Source organism: Lithobates pipiens, unplaced genomic scaffold (assembly GCF_037356315.1).
Source record: "Lithobates pipiens isolate NorthernLeopardFrog02 unplaced genomic scaffold, aLitPip1_a1.2 Scaffold_28, whole genome shotgun sequence".
NCBI lineage: Eukaryota > Metazoa > Chordata > Amphibia > Anura > Ranidae > Lithobates > Lithobates pipiens.
Window position 1 is genome coordinate 215525484 of NW_027507789.1, and position 23220 is coordinate 215548703.

Below are 23220 nucleotides of genomic sequence, written 5' to 3' on the forward strand. Positions count from 1 at the left end.
CGGGGGATATATTATTGCTGGTTTGGCTTATGTTGCTGGGGGGGGGGCGGGGGGGTTAGTTGTTGTTGGGCGGGATTTACTGTTGAGGGAGGGGTCTATTCTTCCTGGAGAGGTTCTGTTTATTGCATGGTGGTCTGTTGTTGGAGAGGTCTATTGTTGCTGGGGGGGGGGGGGGGATTATGTTGCTAGAGGGGGTCAATTGTTCCTGAAGGGGATCTACTGTTGAGGGAGGGCTCTATTGTTGCTGGGAGGTCTATTGTTGCTGATTGGCCTTATGTTGCTGGTGGCTAAATTGTTACCAAGAGGGATCTAATGTTAAGGGAGGGGTATATTGATGCTGGCTGCTGGAGCATCTATTCTTCCTGATGTTTTTTTTTTTTTTTTGCATAGCGGTCTATTGTTGCTGGGGAGATCTATTGTTGCTGGTGGGGGGGGGGGCTGACTGCTGGGAAATCTGTTGCTGCTGCCAGGGTCTATTGCTGTTGGGGTGTACTGTTGCTGGGGAGAGTCTATTGCTGCTGGATTCAAGGGATCTATTTTAATGCTTTTCTTGGTGTCATTAACAAATTTGATACAAATTACTTTGCACCACAAAATGATACTTCCGTATCCTCTAATGATATTTCTGCATTGTATAAAAGGGCAGGTACTGGGTGGTGGGTAGGGGGTGGATCCAAGGAATGGTGCTCATATGTTGGTACAGGGTGGATTCAAGGAATGGTGCTCTGAGGCGGGTAGGGGGTGGATCCAAGGAATGGTGCACTGAGGCGGGTAGGGGGTGGATCCAAGGAATGGTGCACTGAGGCGGGTAGGGGGTGGATCCAAGGAATGGTGCACTGAGGCGGGTAGGGGGTGGATCCAAGGAATGGTGCACTGAGGCGGGTAGGGGGTGGATCCAAGGAATGGTGCACTGAGGCGGGTAGGGGGTGGATTCAAGGAATGGTACACTGAGGCGGGTAGGGGGTGGATTCAAGGAATGGTGCTCGGAGGCGGGCAGGGGGCGGATCCAAGGAATGGTGCTCGGAGGTGGGCAGGGGGCGGATCCAAGGAATGGTGCTCGGGGGTGGGTAAGGGGTGGAGACAATAAGTGACTCAGAAGGGTTCCTGCACCTATTCTCTGAGAAAAAAGACCCTGCTGTTATGTGCCAAAACTTACCTGGCGTTTTCTCTGTGAAGATAACTTTGGACTCAGCTGTAAAATTCTGCCCGGTCAGAATCATTTGCTGCCCGCCATACACAAGACAGCTGTCAATGTCCTGCCGTTCCACCAGAGGGAGTTCATGAGCAGATCTTTGAGCTGGAAAAAGAAATTTAAATGTATTTATTAACGGAAAACTATAAAATATATTACACAAATACAATACCATCACCATCATTAGTACACCTCTAAAATTATTTCATAGACCGAGGAACTTGCTCTCCTCAAATATTGGTGAACCAAAATTTCCATCACACCCTTCTGCCTATCAGAAATCCTGGAACTTGCTGCTGCCTGATATCGGTGTTTTATCTAATACTATATTTATCCTAAGAATGGGCTTGCACCCTTTAACCATGTTCACTTAAAACAGATAATTCAGTGCTGGTTCTCTCTGAATCCTACCTTTTATATCTCTCGGAGTTCTTCAGGGGTTGGGTTTGGCCCCTTAGTTCCAGTGAAGGGAACTCTTGAGGTGTTGGCATACCAAGACATTTTGGACAATTTCATGTTCCCAACTTTGTGGGAACACTTTGGGGACGGCCCCTTCCTGTTCCAACATGACTGCGCACCAGTGCACAAAGCATAGTCCATAAAAACATGGATGAGCGAGTTTGGGGTGGAGGAACTTGACTGGCCTGCACAGAGTCCCGACCTCAACCAGATAGAACACCTTTGGAATAAAATTACCTTCTTGTCCAACATCAGTGCCTGACCTCACAAATGCGCTTCTGGAAGAATGGTCAAACATCCCCATAGACACACTCCTAAACCTTGTGGACGGCCTTCCCAGAAGAGTTGAAGCTGTTATAGCTGCAAAGGGTGGGCCAACTCAATATTGAACCCTACAGACTAAGACTGGGATGTCATTAAAGTTCATGTGCGTGCAAAGGCAGGTGTCCCAATACTTTTGGTAATATGGTATATATATATATATATATACACACACACACACAGTAGCGAGTACAAAGAAGGGCAACAAAGCTAATAACGGGGGCTGGAGGATATTAGTTATGAGGAAAGGTTGTGAGCTCTGAACTTATTCTCTCTGTAGAAGAGACGCTTGAGAGGGGATATGATTTCAATTTACAAATATCGTACTGGTGACCCCACAATAGGAAGAAAACTTTCACAGAAGAGAGTTTAATAAGACTCGTGGCCACTCATTACAATTAGAAGAAAAGAGGTTTAACCTTAAACTGCATAGAGGGTTCTTTACTATAAGAGTGGCAAGGATGTGGAATTCCCTTCCACAGGTGGTGGTCTCAGCGGGGGGCATCGATAGTTTCAAAAAACTATTAGATAAGCACCTGAACGATTGCAACATATAGGGATATACAATGTAATACTGACATATAATCACACACATGGGTTGAACTTGATGGACTTGTGTTTTTTTTCAACCTCACCTACTATGTGACTATGTAACCACTTCAATACCGGCACTTTCACCCCCTTCCTGCCCACTGTCCCACTTTCAATGACAATTGCGTGATCATACAACGCTGTACTGAAATTACATTTTTATCTTTATTTTTATTTTTGACAAATAGAGCTTTCTTTTGGTGGTATTTAATCACTACTGGGGTTTTTTTATTTTTTGCAAAAAATTCATTAAAAAGTCAGAAAATTTTGAAAAAAAAAGAATTTCTTAGTTTCTTCTAGAAAATTTTGTAAACAAGTAATTTTTCTCCTTCACTGATGTGCGCTGATGAGGCGGCACCAATGAACACTGATGGAGACCACTGATATGCAGCACTGGTATGGCACTGACTGGCATCACTGATAATCAGGGCTCTGAATGGCAGTACTGATGGGCACTGACTGGCAGTGTTGGGGTTGCACTGATAATCAGGGCTCTGAATAGCAGTACTGATGGGCACTGATTGGCATCTCTGATTGGCACTGTTGGGGATGCACTAATAATCAGGGCTCTTATAATCAGGCCTCTACAGACACCAGGGGCAGGCTGGGCCTGGGGGCAGGGTGGTAATTTCCCCCCAGGCCGCCCTAACTTATGTTGAAGGCAGCTGCTGCCTACTGCTATTCCTTTCCTTCTCTAGGAAGGCGGGCCAGGGGCACGGCCGCCACAGCCAGCCGCTGTTGCATTCTGGGAGTTATAGTCTGCACTCAAACACAGAGGTGACTACAACTGTAGTCTTGGAGGCGGGGAGCGCCAGGGAGTCAAGACCCGTGACTGGCTCAGTGCTGGCAGCAACTTTACCCCAGGACCATCCCCCCTCCCCCCCCCCAGAAGACCATGGCATGCAAGGACCTGCTGAGCTGAGATGCCAGACGAAAGACCCTGACACCCCCAGCTGACCCCCACATCCCCTAAACTCCCCGTTGGCCCTGCCCCAGTGATCAGGCTGCATTGGATGGACACTAGTCAGGCTGCATTTATGGACACTGGTGAGGCTGCATTGATGGGCCCTGATCAGGCTGCATTGATGGGCACTGATGAGGCTGAGCTAATGGGCACTGGTGAGGTTGCATTGAAAAAACAGGTGGGCATGGTTGGTGAGCTGATTCAGTGGTTCAATAGGCCACTTGACTGGACTTGCCCCCCCAGGCCTAAGGCTGTCGGCCCTCCCCTTCCAGACACTGTCAGTGTGTGGAGAGGAAAGTCGATAATTGGCATTTCCTTGTTCACCTGTGATCAGCTATAAGTGGGCACAGCTGATCATATGGGTAAAGAGCCATGGCATCAAATCTTTAGCAAGGTCGGGGATGCTCTGTGTCACAGGAACACAGAGTGCCACCGATCGCAAACGCAGAGAGAGTGGGACAATGTCATATGACGTCATCCCGAAACAATAGAACCGCCCCGCAGACCGTGTTGACGCGAGAATCCCTCCTGCCAGGCCGTTGTCTTCTCCTGGTGGGGGAAGCCGTCCCCGCCAAGAGAGAACAGTGACTATTGCTAGCAGCTATAGTAGCCGTGAGCAATAATCATAGGCAAAACCCTGCATGCTGTTTGCACCCAAGCTGGTCGATCGATCAACTTGGTACATTCAGCTTGCCCATGCAGCAAAGTCCGAAGCATCATCAGATGTGATTACATTGCTCAGGTATCACACAATGACTATGTTCTTACACAAGCACACCCACCACCTAAAGCACCTAGTCATATCTGCTTATGTTTAGTAATACGCCGAAGGTTTCTAAGCAACAACCACCCTCTGCCGGGAAACCAAAAATGTTCTGTAGACCCCGACTGCTTATTCTTGTATCACACTAAAATTAAACTGACCAAAAATAAATAAATAAAAGAAAACTACAAGTGACTCATATGAGAAACATGATTACGATGTTGTAGGTCAGGATGTGCAAGTCACTTGGGGAAGGTGAGGATGAGCGGGTCGGGCGGCGGGTAGAAAGTGACCGTCTATTGAAAGTGCCGCTGCTGAGCGCAGTGCTCTAAAAACAATAGAATAAAATCTCTTCGGGCCGAGGCTTTCCCAGAGAAAAGATTCCGCCAGCGTTGCTCTAACATGATCCGTTTTGGTGCGCGACCCTCTACAGCTGCTTCTGACAGTCACAGGGTGGTGGGGGGATTACAGTATAGTGGAGAAGACAGGTCCATCACAAAATACTACAAACTTGTGAGAAGAAAAACACAGAGGAATAGTACTATGTGCTACTACACAAGCGTCATGTGGGCGGCAGCAAAGGATTATGGACAGTGGGCGCCATGATGGCGATAGTACTATGTGCTACTACACAAGCGTCATGTGGGCGGCAGCAAAGGATTATGGACAGTGGGCGCCATGATGGCGATAGTACTATGTGCTACTACACAAGCGTCATGTGGGCGGCAGCAAAGGATTATGGACAGTGGGCGCCATGATGGCGATAGTACTATGTGTTACTACACAAGCGTCATGTGGGCGGCAGCAAAGGATTATGGACAGTGGGCGCCATGATGGCGATGTCATGTGGGCGGAAGCAAAGGATTATGGGCAGTGGGAGCCATGATGGCGATGTCATGTGGGCGGCAGCAAAGGATTATGGACAGTGGGCGCCATGATGGCGATAGTACTATGTGCTACTACACAAGCGTCATGTGGGTGGCAGCAAAGGATTATGGACAGTGGGCGCCATGATGGCGATAGTACTATGTGCTACTACACAAGCGTCATGTGGGTGGCAGCAAAGGATTATGGACAGTGGGCGCCATGATGGCGATGTCATGTGAGCGGAAGCAAAGGATTATGGGCAGTGGGAGCCATGATGGCGATGTCATGTGGGCGGCAGAAAAGGATTATGGGCAGTGGGAGCCATGATGGCGACGTCATGTGGGTGGCAGCAAAGGATTATGGGCAGTGGGAGCCATGATGGCGACGTCATGTGGGCGGCAGCAAAAGATTATGGGCAGTGGGAGCCATGACGGCGATAGTACTATGCGCTACTATACAAGCATTATGTGGGCAGCAGCAAAGGATTATGTGCAGTGGGCACCATGATGGTGATAGTACTATGTGCTACCCTGATGGGTTTTACTTCCCCTTTATTCCCCTGCAAAGTAAAAGCATAATGGGCTAGTATGCATCGCATACTAGCCCATGATTTGGCACTCAGTGGTGTCGCTATGGTGGTGCGGCCTGCACCCAGGTGACACCAAGCTCAGACTGGCACCGGCGCCACATTGAGAGGAGCGCAGCGGCTCCCTCCTCTTCCTCCTTCCCTTCCGAGATTTCATTAGGTACACGCGATGTGCGGGGAGGGACGGAGGCAGAGACAGACAGGCAGGATGTCGGGGGTCTGATCGTCAGTCCCACATGCCGCAATCGCATTCCTCTCCCCACCGGTACACTCACTGCACATGGGACTATAACCACCTCCTCCTCGGCTCTGACGTGACGAGTACACAGACCAGGAGGAAGAGCAGAGGAGGAGGAAGGACAGGGCGCTACAGCATCTGCCCAGGGGCCGGGGCTGAGGTCTCTAATAACAGGAGTCTTGTGGGACATTGTGATGGGGGGGTGCTGGGACTGGGTAGGTAACAATTATTCCTCCAGGAGTACATTTTGGGGGGGAGGGGTGGTAGAGGATATGTGCTAGGCGGGTGCTTTGTTTTGGGTTAGAGGGGATTTGTGCTAAAAGGAGGGGGCAGATTTGAAGTTTGACATCCTCAGCACAATTCCTCTCCCCTCTCAAAGCACTCCCTAGCACATATCCTCTAATCCCCAACCCCCCTCAAATCAAAAATCTCATTCCAGCTCTACCCATCCCCCCCGATCCCATTCCAGCTCCATCCACCCCCCCCAATCCCATCCCAGTTCCATCCAGCACCCCAATCCTATCCTGGCTTCATCCATCCCCACCCCCCTGGCTCCATCCACCACCCCGATCCTATCCCAGCTCCATCCACCACCCCAATCCCACCCCGGCTCCATTCATCCCCTGATCCCATCCCAGTTCCATCCACCACCCCGATCCCATCCCAATCCTATCCAGGCTCCAACCATCCCCCTGATCCCATCCCATCTCCATCCGCCAACATAATCCCATCCATCACCCTGATCCCATCCCAACTCCATCTACCACCTCAATCCTATTCTGTCTCCATTCATTCCCCTGATCCCATTCCGGCTCCATCTATCCCCCAATCCCATCCCAGCTCCATCTATTGCGGCAGGTTCAGGGGGGGGGGGGGGGAGCCACGCCAAAGCACTAGCTTGCTCAGTACTCAGTGCCCGGGGGATTGGGGGGGGGGGTGACGCCATGTTTTACTGCACCAGGTGACACCAACCCTACTGACGCCACTGGTGACGCTTACCTGCAAACAAAGCCCATGATGTCCGTGATGTCCCACTGGTAGAAGCATCCATCTTCACCACTCTTCCTTCTAGGGCCGCGGACTCTGGCTCTGTGACTGGCCGGAGCCACTTGACGTCACTCCCGCGCATTTGCATGGAAGCCGCCAGTCACGGCACATGCTGGGGAAGAAACTGCTCGGAGGGCCGTTTCTTCACTGCGCATGTGCCGATTACCTCATCTGCGTACTACAAGGTAAGTATTTCCTAAACGGCACACGTATAGGATTTATTTACTGTACCTATAGGCACACCTCCCAACTTTTTGAGATGGGAATGAGGGACACCTATCAGCAAAAGTATGCAGGCATAGGACACACCCCTGGCCACGCCCCCTTAAAGGAGCATTGTACAAAAAAACAAACAACGAGATTGGTTAAACCCACAAGTGCTTTTTTTTACCACTACTATTCCTTTATATTGGCTTTTGGAATTTACAAAGGCAGCAATTTAGGAATCAGATGAAAGGTTTAGCTCTGGAAAACACTTTTTAATAGATAAAAAGTGCATTTTATATACAACTATAGAGATCAGAGCAAAATGAGGGACAAATGAGGAAGAAAGAGGGACATTGCTCCAAATCAGGGACAGTTGGGAGCTATGCACCTGTATTTGTACGGTTGCTGAAAGCGTTGTATAATATCAGTTTGATATGTGGATGGATTATCAGTGTTCCTAATTATCCGTTCTTTGGGACCTTTATTTGCTTATTTATTGCCTACTCTCCTGCTTACTGGTTTGGACTGGCTTTCCTCGGGTTTAAATTGGCGTCTTGGATCTTTCATCACGAATAAAGAAAACTATACAGTATCTAGAGCCCTGTGTACAAAGCAAGGTCCATAAAGACATGGATGAGCCGAGTTTTCGGGTGTAGGAACTTGATTGGCCTGCACAAAGTCCTGACCTCAACCCGGCAGAACACCTTTGGAATGAATTAGAGTGGAGACTGCGAGCCAGGCCTTCTCGTCCACCATCAGTGCCTGACCTCACAAATGCTCTTCTGGAAGAATGGTCAAACACTCCCATAGACACACTCCTAAACCTTGTGGACGGCCTTCCCAGAAGAGTTGAAGCTGTTATCGCTGCAACGGGTGGACCAACCCTTATACAAGCTGAAGCCCGGGGGGGAAACAAGCTGAAAAGACTGAAGGAGATCAGCGGCACTGAGATGCAAAAAAAAAAAAGCATGAAAAAAGACAAAACAGTCATTTAGTAGGAGAAAAGGCATGGCAATAGTTGATGTATCGCCCAGTATGTGTTTACATCTACTTTACCATTGTTTGCCGTCTCTTCAGAACAATCTCTTTTACTTTAATCGGGTAATGTATGAGGGCAGCGCCAAGGCATGGCACGTGGCTGAATATTTCTGGGGCACTCTTGTTATGGAGATATCCCAGTCCAGGGAAAGAGATGGAAATTGAGGAAGAAGAGGGCCCGGGGACACAGCTCCTACATTCATCACAGACCACACTAAAGGAACAATGTAAACCTATGTCTACCATATCCAGTGCCACAGAACTGACCACAGAGGGCTTTTCAGGAGATGGTCCTTCAAGTGAACAATTAAAAGTACAAATACACACAGTAGAGCTTCAGAGTGGAAAAATGAACATTCACTGATTAAACAAACCACAGAGATGTTGTGGCTTCGTTAATGAACTTGTATTGCTTAGAAAACACCCTCTTTTTCTGTTACTTTGTATTATGAAAGATACACTATATTGTCAAAAGTATTGGTACACCTGCCTTTACACGCACATGAACTTTAATGGCATCCCAGTCTTAGTCCATAGGGTTCAGTGTTGAGTTGGTCCACCCTTTGCAGCTATAACAGCTTCAACTCTTCTGGGAAGGCCGTCCACAAGGAGTGTGTCTATGGGAATGTTTGATCATTCTTCCAGAAGAACATTTGTGAGGTCAGACACTGATGTTTGACGAGCCAGGCCTGGATCACAGTCTCCACTCCAATTCATTCCAAAGGTGTTCTATCAGGTTGAGGTCAGGACTCTGTGCAGGCCAGTCAAGTTCCTCCACCCCAAACTCGCTCATCCATGTCTTAATGGACCTTGCTTTGTGCACTGGTATCATGTTGGATCAGGAAGGGGCCGTCCCCCAAACTGTTCCCACAAAGTTGGGGGCATGAAATTGTCCAAAATGTCTTGCCCAGTTCGGCAGGGAATTTCGATCTATGAATGGCTGCCTTAAAGTAGAACTATAGGCAAAGGGAAGATATAACCCCTGTAAGATTTTTTTTTTTTTCACATCTGTATCCCATTGGGGAGATTTCCCTTCACTTCCTGTCCCATAGCCAAAACAGAAAGTTAGCGGAAATCCCTGCAAATCAACAGAATTCCTTGAGGACCCCCAAGTCACCAGAACTGGTGTCCCCATTAGAAGATTTCCCCTCTATTTCTTTTCTGGGGACAACCCCAAATGTGGGATTTTCTTTCACTTTCACTGATAATGGTAAACAGGAGAGGGGGAATCTCCTAAAGGGGGCACAGACAGCGATAAAAGCCTGACAGGGGTACTAATCCCCTCTCCACTCTATCCAAAACTAAACAAGCATGTTTTGCCTTTAGTTATATTTTAAGTCTGTCTTAAAATAAAGGATGTGATCGCTTTAAAAGTTGTAGACAGACATGTGTGACGTGCCCGCCAATAAAACAGATTTTCATAGAAACGTTACCATAGCTCAAAGTGCATGTAAACATTGTACATAGATTAGATTAGGCTCTTCTTAACCCATCAACATTGAATATGCTGTTTGTGTTATTCTCCTATTTTATATTACATTGTGAGCGCAGTTAGCAAAACGCAGCGCGATTGGCTGAAATCGGATCGCGTGGGTGTGAAGAACCAATGCGATCTGCTTCCAGTGAGACAAACAAAAGCTGCATGCACCTCTTTTTCATGCCGGTGCGGTGCGATTTGAGCCATATAAAATGAATAGGCTCAAGCTGCACTGCAAGGAATCGCATGCGATTTGAACAGGAATGCGGTGCGATTCCTCTCCCAATCGCATGCGGTTCCTTGCACCACATCAGTGTGAACTGGGACCAAGACAGTGTTTGTCAACTCATGAGCTAAAAGGGGGGCCTCAAATGCGGGCCCCCGGGACATGACCAAAGGGCCACACATAATGTCTAATATATGTAATGCTCGTTTTCTGCAGTTTTGTCTTCTCTCCCCAGCCAGCAATGTATCCAGACCCTCATCTCCTCCAATAGGTCTGAAGTTTCTGACAGTCTTCTCAAGCATTACATATATTGAACATTATGTGTGGCCCTTTGGTGATGTCCGGGGAGGGGGGGGGGGCCTCATTTTGTAAAGCAATGTGCAAACTGTTGGCACTATATAAATCCTGTATCATAATATACCAGGGCCGCAGTTCGGGCACCGGGGGTCTAAAAGGAGAACTGCCACTGCTGTGTCTCTCCCAAGAATACGGATTGGTTGGCTGTTTAGGCTTAACCACTTCAGCCCCGGAAGATTTGGCTGCCGAATGACCGGGGCATTTTTTGCAATTCGGCACTGCGTCGCTTTAACTGACAAATGCGCGGTCGTGCGACGCTGCACCCAAACAAAACTGACGTTCTTTTTTTTCCCCACAAATAGAGATTTCTTTTGGTGGTATTTGATCGACCTCTGCGGTTTTTATTTTTTGCGCTATAAACAAAAAAAAGAGCGACAATTTTGGGGAAAAAGACAAACAAAAAAAAACAAAAACATTATTTTGTACTTTTTGCTATAATAAATATCCCCATTTTTTTAAAGCATTTTTTTTTCTCACCTTAGGCCAATATGTATTCTTCTACATATTTTTGGTAAAGAAAATAAATAAATAAATAAAAAAAATAAAATAAGCGTATATTAATTGCTTTGCGCAAAAGGTCTGGTGTCTACAAAATAGGGGATAGATTTATAGCATTTTTATTATTATTATTTATTTTCTTGCTAGTAATAGTGGCGATCTGAGATTTTTATCAGGACTGCGACATTATGGCGGACACATCGGACACTTTTGATACATTTTTAGGACCATTGGCATTTATACAGCGATTAGTGCTATAAAAAATGTTAAAAAGTCAGTAACTACTATTTACTGTAGCTGCTGACTTTTAATATTAGGATACTTACCTGTCCGGAGGATCCCGCGATGTCAGCACCCAAGACGATTTTTCAGTCGGCTCTTGGGTGCTCCTGCTGCCATCCCTTCTAAGGGGAAACCGGCAGTGAAGCCTTGCGGGTTCACAGCCAGTTCCCTACTGCACGTGCGCGAAGTGCGCCGCGCTTGGTGAATGGGGGAAGGAACTGGGGGATGGGTATCTACCAAAAACCAGGTACCTGATCCCCCCCAAAAGGGTGGCAAATGTGGCAGGCGAGGAGGGCTGGGGGGCTAGGGGGAATGTAAACAAGCGGAGCTTCCCCTTTTGAGTAGAGCTCCGCTTAAGGTACCGTATTTATCGGCGTATAACATGCACTTTTTTCCCCTGAAAATAGGGGGAAAATCGCGGGTGCGTGTTATACACTGGCAGCGTACCTCGGAGGGGGACGAGTCCCGCGGGAAATCACCGAGCCGTCATCTCCTCTCCACTCGGCTCTCCGACACACAGTCCTGCCTCTGCCACCGGCATTGGTCCAGTGTTCTGTCTATCACAGAAGCTGGTCCAATGCCGATGGCGGAGGCGGTACTGTGTATGTGTGACTGCTGACTGAGAGCCGAGGAAACAGATGATGGCTCAGTGATTTCATCTCAGATATGGTGAGCTGCATTGAGGGGGCAGATGAGCGCACAGAAGGCTGAAGATGGGCGCGCAACAGGCTGCAGATGGGCGCGCAACAGGCTGAAGATGGGCGCGCAACAGGCTGCAGATGGGCGCGCAACAGGCTGCAGATGGGCGCGCAACAGGCTGCAGATGGGCGCGCAACAGGCTGCAGATGGGCACACAAAAAAGTTTTTTTCCCTGAAACTTCTCTGTTAAATTGGGGTGCATGTTATACACTGATAAATACGGTAATTAGTTGGGATCAGTTTGGATCCTAACTAATTTCCCAACTGACTTGGATTAAACACGAAGATTAGGAGTTTAGTCCAAATGCTTCAGAAGGTACATCACAGCCCAGCGAAATGATGAAGCCAAAATATTTAGAACACTTTTCATAAAGGAATTAATAAGGTCACTCACAGCATTCGATCGGATTGGACGCCACTTGCAGGGAAACGATCCTCCCGCTGGCCTCTGGGATGTGGACTCGGAAGACGAGGCGCACTCTGGTGTTCTTCCTTCCGATGTCCGTCTCACCTTTCCTCAGTTCAATATCTGCATTTTTTAACTTCAAGATTCCGGCACAATCGATACTGTCATCAGAGAACAGAGAAAAATCACACGGTCAGCTGAGCAGAGAGAATCCACCGGTGACATTATACACTGAATCGTACTCTCCCCATACAACGCTGATTACTAGAAAATAAAACACGTATATTGCGCTGTAAACTTACCGCTGAGAATTATTTACACACCGGATGACTACATGAGAACTTCTGCTTGCCGCAGGTCCTGGACTGTGGAAGGCAAATTACCGATCGTTTCCATATTACTGACTTATAATGCCTTGTTCTGCATTGTATTTCTGATTGGAGGCGGCCATACTGGTAGAGACAGGACTTGGCTCACTAATGTCACAGCTGTTCCACCTATGACCAGTGATCTGGCGTCAGCAATAGCGCCCCATCGCTGGCGTCAGCAATAGCGCCCCATCGCTGGCGTCAGCAGGGGCGGACTGGCCATTCAGGCACTCGGGCACTGCCCGAGGGCCCCATGCCACTAAGGGGCCCCATCAGGGTTGCCAGCCTCAATAAAACCAGGGACAGTATGTAAAAATCTGTGTTTAAAAAAAAAAAAAAAAAAATCTATTTCCTGGGGGCCCCATAATCGCCTATTGTCCTGGGGCCCAGTAATAGTGCCCCATCATTAGTGTCAGTGGGAAGACTAGTGCCACATCATTGGTGTCAGTGAAACTGGCCGGTGCCACCTGATAATCCGCTTGTGTGTACGAGGCTTAAAGTGATTGTAAAGGATTGTTTTTTTATTTCTTTTAAATAACAAACATATCATACTTGCCTCCACTGTGCAGTTTGTTTTGCACAGAGTGGCCCCCAAACCTCCTCTTCTGGGGGTCCCCCAGCGGCTCTCGCGGCTCCTCCTCTTATCAGATAACCCCCTAGGAGAAGCGCTCTCCCGAGGGGGTTACCTTGCGTGTGCACTCCCGAATCCAGCGTTTGCGTCCACAGACATGAATGCCAGCCCCGCCCCCACGTCACTGGATTTGATTGACGGCAGCTGCTATCAATCTATCCAATCAAGTGCCGGGACTCCGTGGAGAGAGGGTGAGCGCATCCACCCCGGCGAGGAGATGAGGGGGCTCAGCTAAGTAAAACGGGGGGGGGGGGGGCGTTGACTGCCATGGGGTATTTTCACCTTAAAGCATAGAGGTGAAAAAACATGAACCCCTTTAAGGAAGTAGAAAAATAACAGACTTGCTGGTCAGATCGGACGAATGCAGCCACCTCATCTAAGAACTGTTTAGCTGAAATATCATCAATTTTACTTTTGGGTCTAATGCCACTTTAAATACAGACGAGCAGATCTACGGAGGGAGGATGTTGTGATAAGAGCTGGAAAACTCGACCACAAAAAACAAAAAAACTATTTCCTGCAAAATACCGACTACTACAGAAAACAACCAACAGCCAATGTGACATTTACACAGAAAGAGAAAATGAGCGAACTGCTTATTTAAGATCTGAACCATGTTGTGGAATGTATGAAAGAAAGAAAGAAAAATGTATGGGCTGCCATATGCTGAGCATTGGCCGGTTCAGCAGGAACTGGCCAAGATTCAAACCATGTATGGGCAGGCTGAATGTACCCAAGTTGATCGATCAGCCTGCCCATACATTCAAAATCTGGCGCAGTTCCTCCTGAACCAGCCATGGCGAGGCCTGTTCTGAGTGGAACAGGCCTCCCCATGGTCGACAAAAGAAGTTGAGTGCACGTGCCCAGCGTCATATCCGGAGGTTGTCTTTGGGAAATAGACGTATGAGTGCTGCCAGCATTGCTGTAGAGGTTGAAGGGGTGGGGGGGGGTGGGAGGTCAGCCTGTCAGTGCTCAGACCATACGCCGCACACAGCATCAAATTGGTCTGCATGGCTGTCGTCTCAAAAGGAAGTCTCTTCTAAAGATGATGCACAAGAAATCCCACAAATAGTTTGCCGAAGACAAGCAGACTAAGGACAAGAAGTCCCAAAAAGTGATTAAAGATGTGGCTCAATGGATAAACTGCTACCTTTGTAGAGCAACTCAGCTTGATGAAATATCTAATACTGCTGGCTATCTAGCCCAGAGGCCTCCAAACTTTCCAAACAAGGGGCCAGTTTACTGTCCATCAGACTTTGAGGGGGGGGGGGGGGGGGCAGCGGACTGTAGCCATTGGGAGTAGAAAAGATCCCAGTGTCAGCAGGAAAAAAAACAAATGCCCCATCTTTGGTGTCAGTAGGAGGAATTGTTGCCCAAAGTTGGTGTAATTGCAAGGATTCAGGCCCAGTCACTGGTGTCATCGGGTCCAACTGTTGGAGAATTTGGGAGGAATTGTGCCCATTGTCGATGTTACTGGGCCCAATTGTTGGTGTCTTTCGGGTAAATTGTGCCTCATTGCTGGTGTCAGTAGGAGGCATTGTGCCCCATCAGTGATGTCATTGGATCATTAGGAGGAATTGTGCACCATTGTTGTTGTCAGTAGGAGGAATTGTGCCCAGTCAGTGGTGTCATTGGGCCCAATTGTTGGTGGCAGTGGGTCATTAGGAGGAATTGTGCATTGTTGTAGTTGTCAGTAGGAGGAATTGTGCCCATCATTGGTGGCATTGGGCTCAATTGTTGGTGGCATTGGGCTCAATTGTTGGTGGCATTGGGTTATTAGGAAGAATTGTGCACCATCAGTGGTGTCATTGGGCCCAACTGTTGGTGGAATTGGGTCATTGGGAGGAATTGTGCACCATTGTTGTTGTCAGTAGGAGGAATTGTGCCCCATTAGTGGTGTAATTGGGCCCAATTGTTGGTGGAATTGGGTCATTAGGTCATTGGGAGGAATTCTGCACCATTGTTGGTGTCATTGGGAGGAAATGTGCCCCCTCACTGGTGTCAGCGGAGGGAGAAATGATGCCCTAGTGTGTTTATAAGTGGATAAAATAATACCCCAAGGGCTGGATGAAAGCAAGCAAAGGGCCACAATAGACCCCCAGGGCCACAGTTTGGAGACCACTGATCTAGCCTAATAAAATCCTGCTTACCGACTGACTCCAGTAGTCTTAACATTTACATGAACAGCACTGTTGTTCTTCACAACTCAGTGTGCAAGGGAGAACGGATGCAGGCTCACGTGGTTAACTATCTGCAAAGACTGCTGGGAAAAGTAGCCCAGGAAACTACAGTGACAGCAGAAGCTGAATACCTTCTAGCACACTTCCACAGATCAGAATTTTTTTATTTATGGATCAGATGCACTGCATCACATGACCCAACCATTCAGAAGGAAATTAAACCCTAAGCTACATTTTAAATCATTTATTTTTACTGTTTATGCCCCGTGTCTATAAGTTTATTCTTTGGAAGACTGAAGTTTACAGTTTTCCTGCAATGGGTTAAAACAAAATTAAAAAAATGCAATCGGAGGAAAATCCCAGTGACTTGGAGTCCGCTCATTTTTACTCGCTGTAACCATGATTTTATGATGAGCTATTTGTGCTGTGGGAAAATACACCCACGCCTTGGCACTCGTCATTTCAAATGATGTGTGTGATGTGGACGACTTTCAAAAATACAATTTATATTATAAATACATTTTCATCAGAGTCCCCTGAAGCCGTCCGGTGTGACGAAACTAGTCGGGCGGGACCTTGGCTGTGATGTCATTTTTGCACGTTCACTCAGCCGAGCGGCGTGCTTTCACTTTTTAACGCGCTGTTCCTATTATGAGCTTTACGAGTATCTTTTTAACCGATTAAAGAGTTTTTATAAAAGTTAATACACTATAGCGCCTCTACTTTCCACCATGCCATTCTGGGGTTATAACACTACTACTGTGATCGCTGGGGCCGCTGGCCACATCAGCCAAAAGGGATTGAGGACTTGATTTAACTGTGGCCGCCATCTGACGCCTGAGTGTTGTGGAGTGACCTTGTTCACAATTTGCGCGGTCGTGCGACGTTGTACCCAAATATAATTAATGTCCCTTTTTCCCCACAAATAGAGCTTTCTTTTGGTGGTATTTGATCACCTCTGCGGTTTTTATTTTTTTTGCGCTATAAACAAAAAAAGATCAACATTTTAAAAAAATATATCATTTTTTTTTACTTTCTGCTATAAAACATCCAATAAAAAAAAAAAAAATGTAAAAAAAATAAATAAAAGTCTTCATAAATTTTGGTCAATATTTATTCTGCTACATATTTTTGCCAAAAAAAAAAATCATAATAAGCGTATATTGATTGGTTTGCGAAAAAGTTATCGCGTCTACCAACTATGAGATAGATTTATGGATTTTTTTTATTGTTTTTACTAGTAATGGCGGCAATCAGCGATTTTTAGAGCGACATTGCAGTGGAGAAATCTGACACTTTTTGGGGACCAATGCACAGTCACTGTATAAATTACACTGGCAGTGAAGGGGTTAACACCAGGGGAGATCAAAGGGTTAAGCGTGCTCCTAGGGAGTGCTTTCTAACTGTGGGGGGAGTGGATACACTGGACGAAAAGAGAGATCAGTGTTTCTGCTTAGTAGAAACACAAGATCTCTCTTTTCCTACCTCACAGAACGGCGATCTGTCTTATTTACACAGGCAGACCGCTGTTCTGCCTTTACTCTGAACGATCGGTGGGTCCCGGCAGCTGCCGGAACCACTGTTTGGCTCCCGCTATGTCCAATCACAGCGGGAGCGGCTCGCCCCCAGATCACATGCTCAAAATCACGTACAGGTACGTGATTTTGCTCAGCTCAGTCGTGGGGCTTATTAGGTCATCTACAATAAAATCACCCTCAATAATCTTTCTGTTCCTAACATTATTTCCTGACTGTACCCCAAATCCAGTTTGTACTTACTTTGCTCTCATGTTGCTCTTGGGCTCCAGAGGGATCTCCAGAACTTTGGTATGTCCTATGATCTTCTCATAGCTGGTGGTGGTCACCGTTTTGCCTGTAATGCGGTGAACCTGGTAGAAGGCATGGGGTTTGAGGATCCTTTCATCAGCTGTACCAATAAAGATCTGCAGACCCAGGGGCTTGTTCTCCATGTAGCCATGAAGCTGCGGAAACAACATAACAATAATCAAAATACTGTTAATAACCAAAATACATCCAAAATAGAAACCTTTAGGCTGGGTTCACACATGTCCGGCTGTGGTTTGTAGTCCGAAGTCCAGCGAGTTTCCGTTCACCGGTTCAGGTGCGATTCAGGTGTGAATTTTTGCCCCAAATTCGCACCTGAACCAGACCCAAAAAACGCACAGAACCCTTTTCAAAAACGCACTGTGGCCCCCCCGGACATGTGTGAACCGGCACCTTTGAGAGCCGGCCACATTCACGTTATGCAAATTGGATGTGGGTAAAAATGTATCCAATTCGCACATATGTGAACCCAGACTTATAGCACCACTGGCGAAGGGACCAATGGGAGGAACCACAGAGCAAAGCAGGGGACCAAGAATCTTACACACATTGATGTATATTGAGAAATGCAGGAGAGACGAAACGTGTTGATGAGCAACCAATTAAAGAGTGACTGCCCAAAACGGATATTTCAGCTTTGGATTGTGGCTTGCAAGTTAAATTATGTCCTGCCCCCTACTCCAGTAACTGGCAAGAGTCTTACACCCCTTGAAGGATACTTCATCATTCAGAATAAATGTATAAATGGAGGCTTCAATACATTTGTTACAGTTCCCCGGTGGACAGGGCTGAACTGGGACAGAAATTTGGCCCTGGACTTGATCCAGACCGGCCCACTTACATTTTGTCCCATCAGCACTCCCTTGCATCAGAGTGTCCCATCACCAGCCCCCTTACAACAGAGTGTCCCATCACCAGCCCCCTTACAACAGAGTGTCCCATCACCAGCCCCCTTACAACAGAGTGTCCCATCACCAGCCCCCTTACAACAGAGTGTCCCATCACCAGCCCCCTTACAACAGAGTGTCCCATCACCAGCCCCCTTACATCAGAGTGTCCCATCAGCACCCCCTTACATCAGAGTGTCCCATCAGCACCCCCTTACATCAGAGTGTCCCATCAGCACCCCCTTACATCAGAGTGTCCCATCAGAACCCCCTTACATTAGAGTGTCCCATCAGAACCCCCTGACATCAGAGTGTCCCATCAGCAGCCCCCTTACATCAGAGTGTCCCATCACCAGCCCCCTTACATCAGAGTGGCCCACTGAGCCATCGGCCCACCGGGAAACTCCTGGTAGTCCCAATGGCCAGTACATGCCTGCCGGTGGAAATCCCACCACAAGAGTTCCCAAGTGAAATATGATGCTTACAAAAAGTCAGTTGTGTGCAAAAGTCTGAAAAAAAGAACCTGTTGGTGGACCACAACAGACTTCTTGCATTGGCCTGAGAATCCCAGAGAGGACCCAGGCTGGGAACACCCGAGGCTCTTTCCTGCGTGGAGACAGATTTTCCCTACTTGCAAATTCGGAAGGTTGCATGTTTTTCCTTTCTTTTGGGTGCCTCAGCAGTGATTTATTTTCTGGTACAATAATTTTTGAGTAAGCCAATGCCAAAATACAGGCCTGAAGAAAAGAAAAGCAAAATGGTCCCACACAGGGCAACAAATCATCACTTTTCACGTAAATAAACATACTTTTTCAGAAAGTACAGGCTGGGAGCTCAGGCACAGCATAAGCAGAAGGCCTACATGATGGGGATTGTCTAGAGCAGCCTTTCTCAACCTTTTCAACACAGAGGAACCCTTGAAATAGTTATCCAGTCTCAGAAGGAAGTTCTGAAGGAACCCCTAGCAACCTCTGGAAGAACCCTAGGGTTCCACGGAACCCTGGTTGAGAATCACTGATCTAGAGAGGCTATAGTCAGGTAGGGGTTAATTTAACATTGGTTAATAGGAGGAAGAATTATGAGGTCTTACCTCATTGGTGGAGGTTAGGGTAGGGCAGGATAAGACAGGGTATGGTCCTAAGGGTTCCTAGGTGGGAGGTGGCACTCTAACATCAGTTGGACCAGGGGACAGCATCGGACAGGAGAAGTCGTAGGGTTTTTGAAGGTGGGGATGGTCACATTCTTTAGTGAACGATGGGTTGGGCCCATCTCTGGTATGGGTGCACCTGCCCTAATAAGGGTGGAAGTAATACATGTTAAGGCAGTTAGCTGTATTGGCTGGAGAAGTTGCCAATCAATTGTTCACCCCCTGGTGTAAGTTGCGGCTGGGGGGCGTGGAAAGGCAAGGTGGTGACAGATACAGCTAGGTGGTCAGTCAAGGGTGCCTTCAAAAATTCTAAGACATAGAAGCAAGCAGTTACATTCAGTATGAGAGGTTATGGTATGTTTTTTTGTTTATTACCGCTTATATTATGTAATAAAGTGATCTTTCATGGTTGGTTATTGTAATAAAAGGGCTGCCATGGCCATTTAAACCCAAGAAAGTATGTCTGGTCTGAGTTATTTAAATAGGTAAGGTGGTATTTAGCAAATTGCAATAAACAGCCTCTACTTGGGCATTACCCCAGGCATGTAAAAGACAAATAGCAGAAGCATCTGACGACGGTTTCTGGAAGTGGGAATGAATAACTGGCCTCGGAGGTCCAAGACATGGTAAGACTAACAGACAAATCAAAATGAATAAACAAACAAAACAAAAAGAGGGGGTGGTGAGGTGGGATGGGGAGGGACGTAGTGGGGGAGGGTGAAGTGGAGAGAGCAAAAGCGAAAGAAAGGATAGAGAGAAAGAAGATATGGAATTAGGCCAGAAGGGAGAAAAGTAGAAACAGACAAGGCAAGAATGGAAAAAGGGAGGAGGTGTAGACTTTAGACAAAGAAAGAGCATGGGGCCTGCAGGTTGGGTGGTATATTAGAACGGTCCGAAATACCTAAGCTGGTTGGGGGCAGGCCGGAGAGAACATAGGACAACCATGGATTACGCACTTTGAGGGTCATAAAGTACACTGGTCATCTACTCATGTAGCATGAGGGTGGTCAAAATGCTCTTCACCTCTGCAATACCAACCGAGGGCTTCCGCCAAGCTCTAGCAATAGCGCGTTTTGCGGCAATGAAGAGCTAGGTGGCCAGCTTTTTTTGGTAGGAGAAAAGGCCCGGGAGGGGGCAGGGGAGTAATGCATGCCGGGTGTCTTTGTGGAAGGGTACATGAAAAAGGGTTGAAACAAGGCCATAGACCCTAGACCAGAATCCCACCAATCGTGGGCAGGACCACCAAATATGAATCTCGTCTCCGCATTGGCCTCTCTTTTCTGTTCCTCCCACTGTGGAATTATTTTTTTGAGTGAAACATCGTATTGACTTTTGAAGCAATCTACTACACTATGAGGGTTCTCCCATCTCCCTCCTCTTTCATCTTCTGGTGGAAACCCTGAGCTACACTTGATATTGTTAGCCAGCTCTTTTGGACCGCATGTTTCGGGCCTTGCTCGACCACCACACCACGCCCACTAAGATAGAAATCACAACTTAGCCCCTGTACACACGGTCGGAGATTTCGACAACCAAATCCGTCGGATTTTGCCCGTCGGATCTTGTCCGAAACTGTTGCATATACACGGTCGGACTAAGTTGTCGAAAAATCCGATCATTCAGAACGTGATGATGTAATTTCGTTACGATGGGACTACGTTCAGGCTAGTAGCCAATAGCTTTGATGTAGGAATTTGATCTGAGCATGCGTGGCACTTGGTCCGATCGGAATTCTCTACACATGATCGGAGTATGTCCGATCGAACCAGTTGGTCCGAAAATATTTCCAACAAGTTGGAAAATTGGGTCAGACAGATATTCCGACGGAATCAGTCCGATGCATACCACACACAGTCGGATTATCCGACAACACGGTCCGATAGGACACATTCCAACGAATTCTTCGACCGTGTGTACAAGGGCTTACTGGTGCCCATTAAAAAAAAATATATATATATAATTTTAGTTTGGGGTTGCCCTCAAAATGACTTGCTTTCCAATTCAGACCTGTTATGTTAAGAAAGTATTTGATAGTATGAAAAATTCTCAACCTGTTGTGGGCGACAAATACCTGTGCACCTTGCCAGCGTGTAGTGGTACTAGCTAAATCCCGGAGTTTCAAATGAAGGTCAAAGCTGCTATAGAATATAAGAAGCGGCTGTTTTTTTTTTCCCCTTGGTATAATACAATCTGACCTCCAAAAACACAGACCATGTGAAATACCGTATGTTCAAGCAGATGCCCGGATTACGATTATGTGTATGCAGGAGGCAGATGTTCCCTTATTTGCATCTTCTGACGTCTACACACACCCACAATGGACCAGGCTAAGGCAGAGAGAAGGCTAGACTTCGTTTATGAAAACAATTTCATCAAATTATGGAAATATTTTGTGATAATCGCCTGCGCTAAACAAATAAAAAAAAAAAAAAAAAAATAGAGCTCTGTCTCAATGATTTGCAGTGTATTTTTCAAAGAGGAACTACAGTCAAATATTTTGTAGATCAACCAATAAATAAAGGCAACCTTGCCCCGTACTCCTCCGAAAGCCAAAGTTCCCCTTGCCTTCCTTGGACTTTAAAGGCCGACTCTAACCGACATTGTCATGGTCTTTGTATGGGAACCCGGGGAGGCCAATCCTCCTGCTCACTTCTCACATCCCCTACTTTGGTGGGTCCAGTATGCTTGATAAAAGTAGATTCAGTCCTAACTGTTTTTCGGGAAGGTTCAGATAAGCGATGGGCTAGGTCTTGCAGACACAACTCACCACTTTCTCAGCAGCTAGACATCATTTCTAGAAAGAATGACAGGATGTCAAGCCTTGTACATCTGTAGGGCTTGTTCACACCATGGTGTTGTAACTGTACTAAGGGATTACTGACACCGGACCTATTGGGCTGGTTTGAGCATTGTTGGCCAATATAAACTAAATTACCAAAAGTATTGGGACACCTGCCTTTACACACACACATGAACTTTAATGGATCCCAGTCTTATTCCGCATGGTTCAATATTGAGTTGGCTCCGCCCTTTGCAGCTATAACAGCTTCAACTCTTCTGGGAAGGCCGTCCACAAGGTTTAGGAGTGTGTCTATGGGAATGTTTGACCATTCTTCCAGAAGTGCATTTGTGATCTCAGGCACTGATGTTGGACTAGAAGGCCTGGCTTGAATTCTCTACACTAATTCATCCCAAAGGTGTTCTATCGGTGTTAAAGTTAGGACTCTGTGCAGGCCAGTAAAGTTCCCAGCTTCAGCTCTTCTGGGAAGGCCTTCCACAAGGTTTGGGAGTGTGTCCAGTAGCAGCTGGTGGTATATTTTTCTTTTGGGGAGACGAGGGGCGACAAACAATCCACCCAGAACCAATAACTCCCCACCCCAGTCGGGTCACAGGCAACCCCTCCAGTCGGTCAGTCAGCAGCCCCGCACTTACCCCATCTAGGTCATGGGGCAGGGGTTCCTCCAGGTGGCATCTCCTCCTCCTTGTGCTTAACGACGGCTTCCCCTGAGTCTCCTCCCTCCTCCTCGGCGGCCATCAGGATCACTTCTTCTCTCAGCCAATTGGGTGATGGGTCTCAGGACCCACTTCCTGATTGGCCAGGAGGAGAATCAAGAAGATAATAGTGAGTATTCATTTGCTATTGTCACACAAATAGGTGGGCTCAGGAACCTGAGCCCATCCTTTTCTGAAGCCTATTAGAGCGTCTGGCTCTAATCAGGTGCTTTTAAAAAAAACAAAAAAAAACAACAACAACAACAACATTGGAATTCATGCATCAGGTGCCCCACATGTAGGTTATGGATTGGGGTGCCCCTGCACCCTGCATTACAGGCCGCCACTGAGTGCGTCTATGGAAATGTCTGACCATTCTTCCAGAAGCACAATTGTGTGGTCAGGCACTGATGTTGGATGAGAAGGCCTGGCTCGCAGCCACAATGCATTTCG

General features: G+C 47.2%; 1 protein-coding gene across 3 annotated transcripts in view; it reads right to left on the reverse strand.

Annotated features, from left to right (window-relative positions):
• Positions 1 to 23220, reverse strand: part of NFATC2 (nuclear factor of activated T cells 2) — a 177397-nt gene that overhangs the window by 94994 nt on the left and 59183 nt on the right. For all 3 annotated transcript variants that reach the window (XM_077460532.1, XM_077460531.1, XM_077460533.1), the window contains exons 4-6: positions 17176 to 17378; positions 12207 to 12379; positions 1157 to 1297 (exon numbers count right to left, since the gene is read on the reverse strand). In XM_077460532.1, coding sequence (XP_077316658.1) covers positions 1157 to 1297; positions 12207 to 12379; positions 17176 to 17378 — 517 coding nt within the window. The remainder of the gene's footprint in view (positions 1 to 1156; positions 1298 to 12206; positions 12380 to 17175; positions 17379 to 23220) is intronic.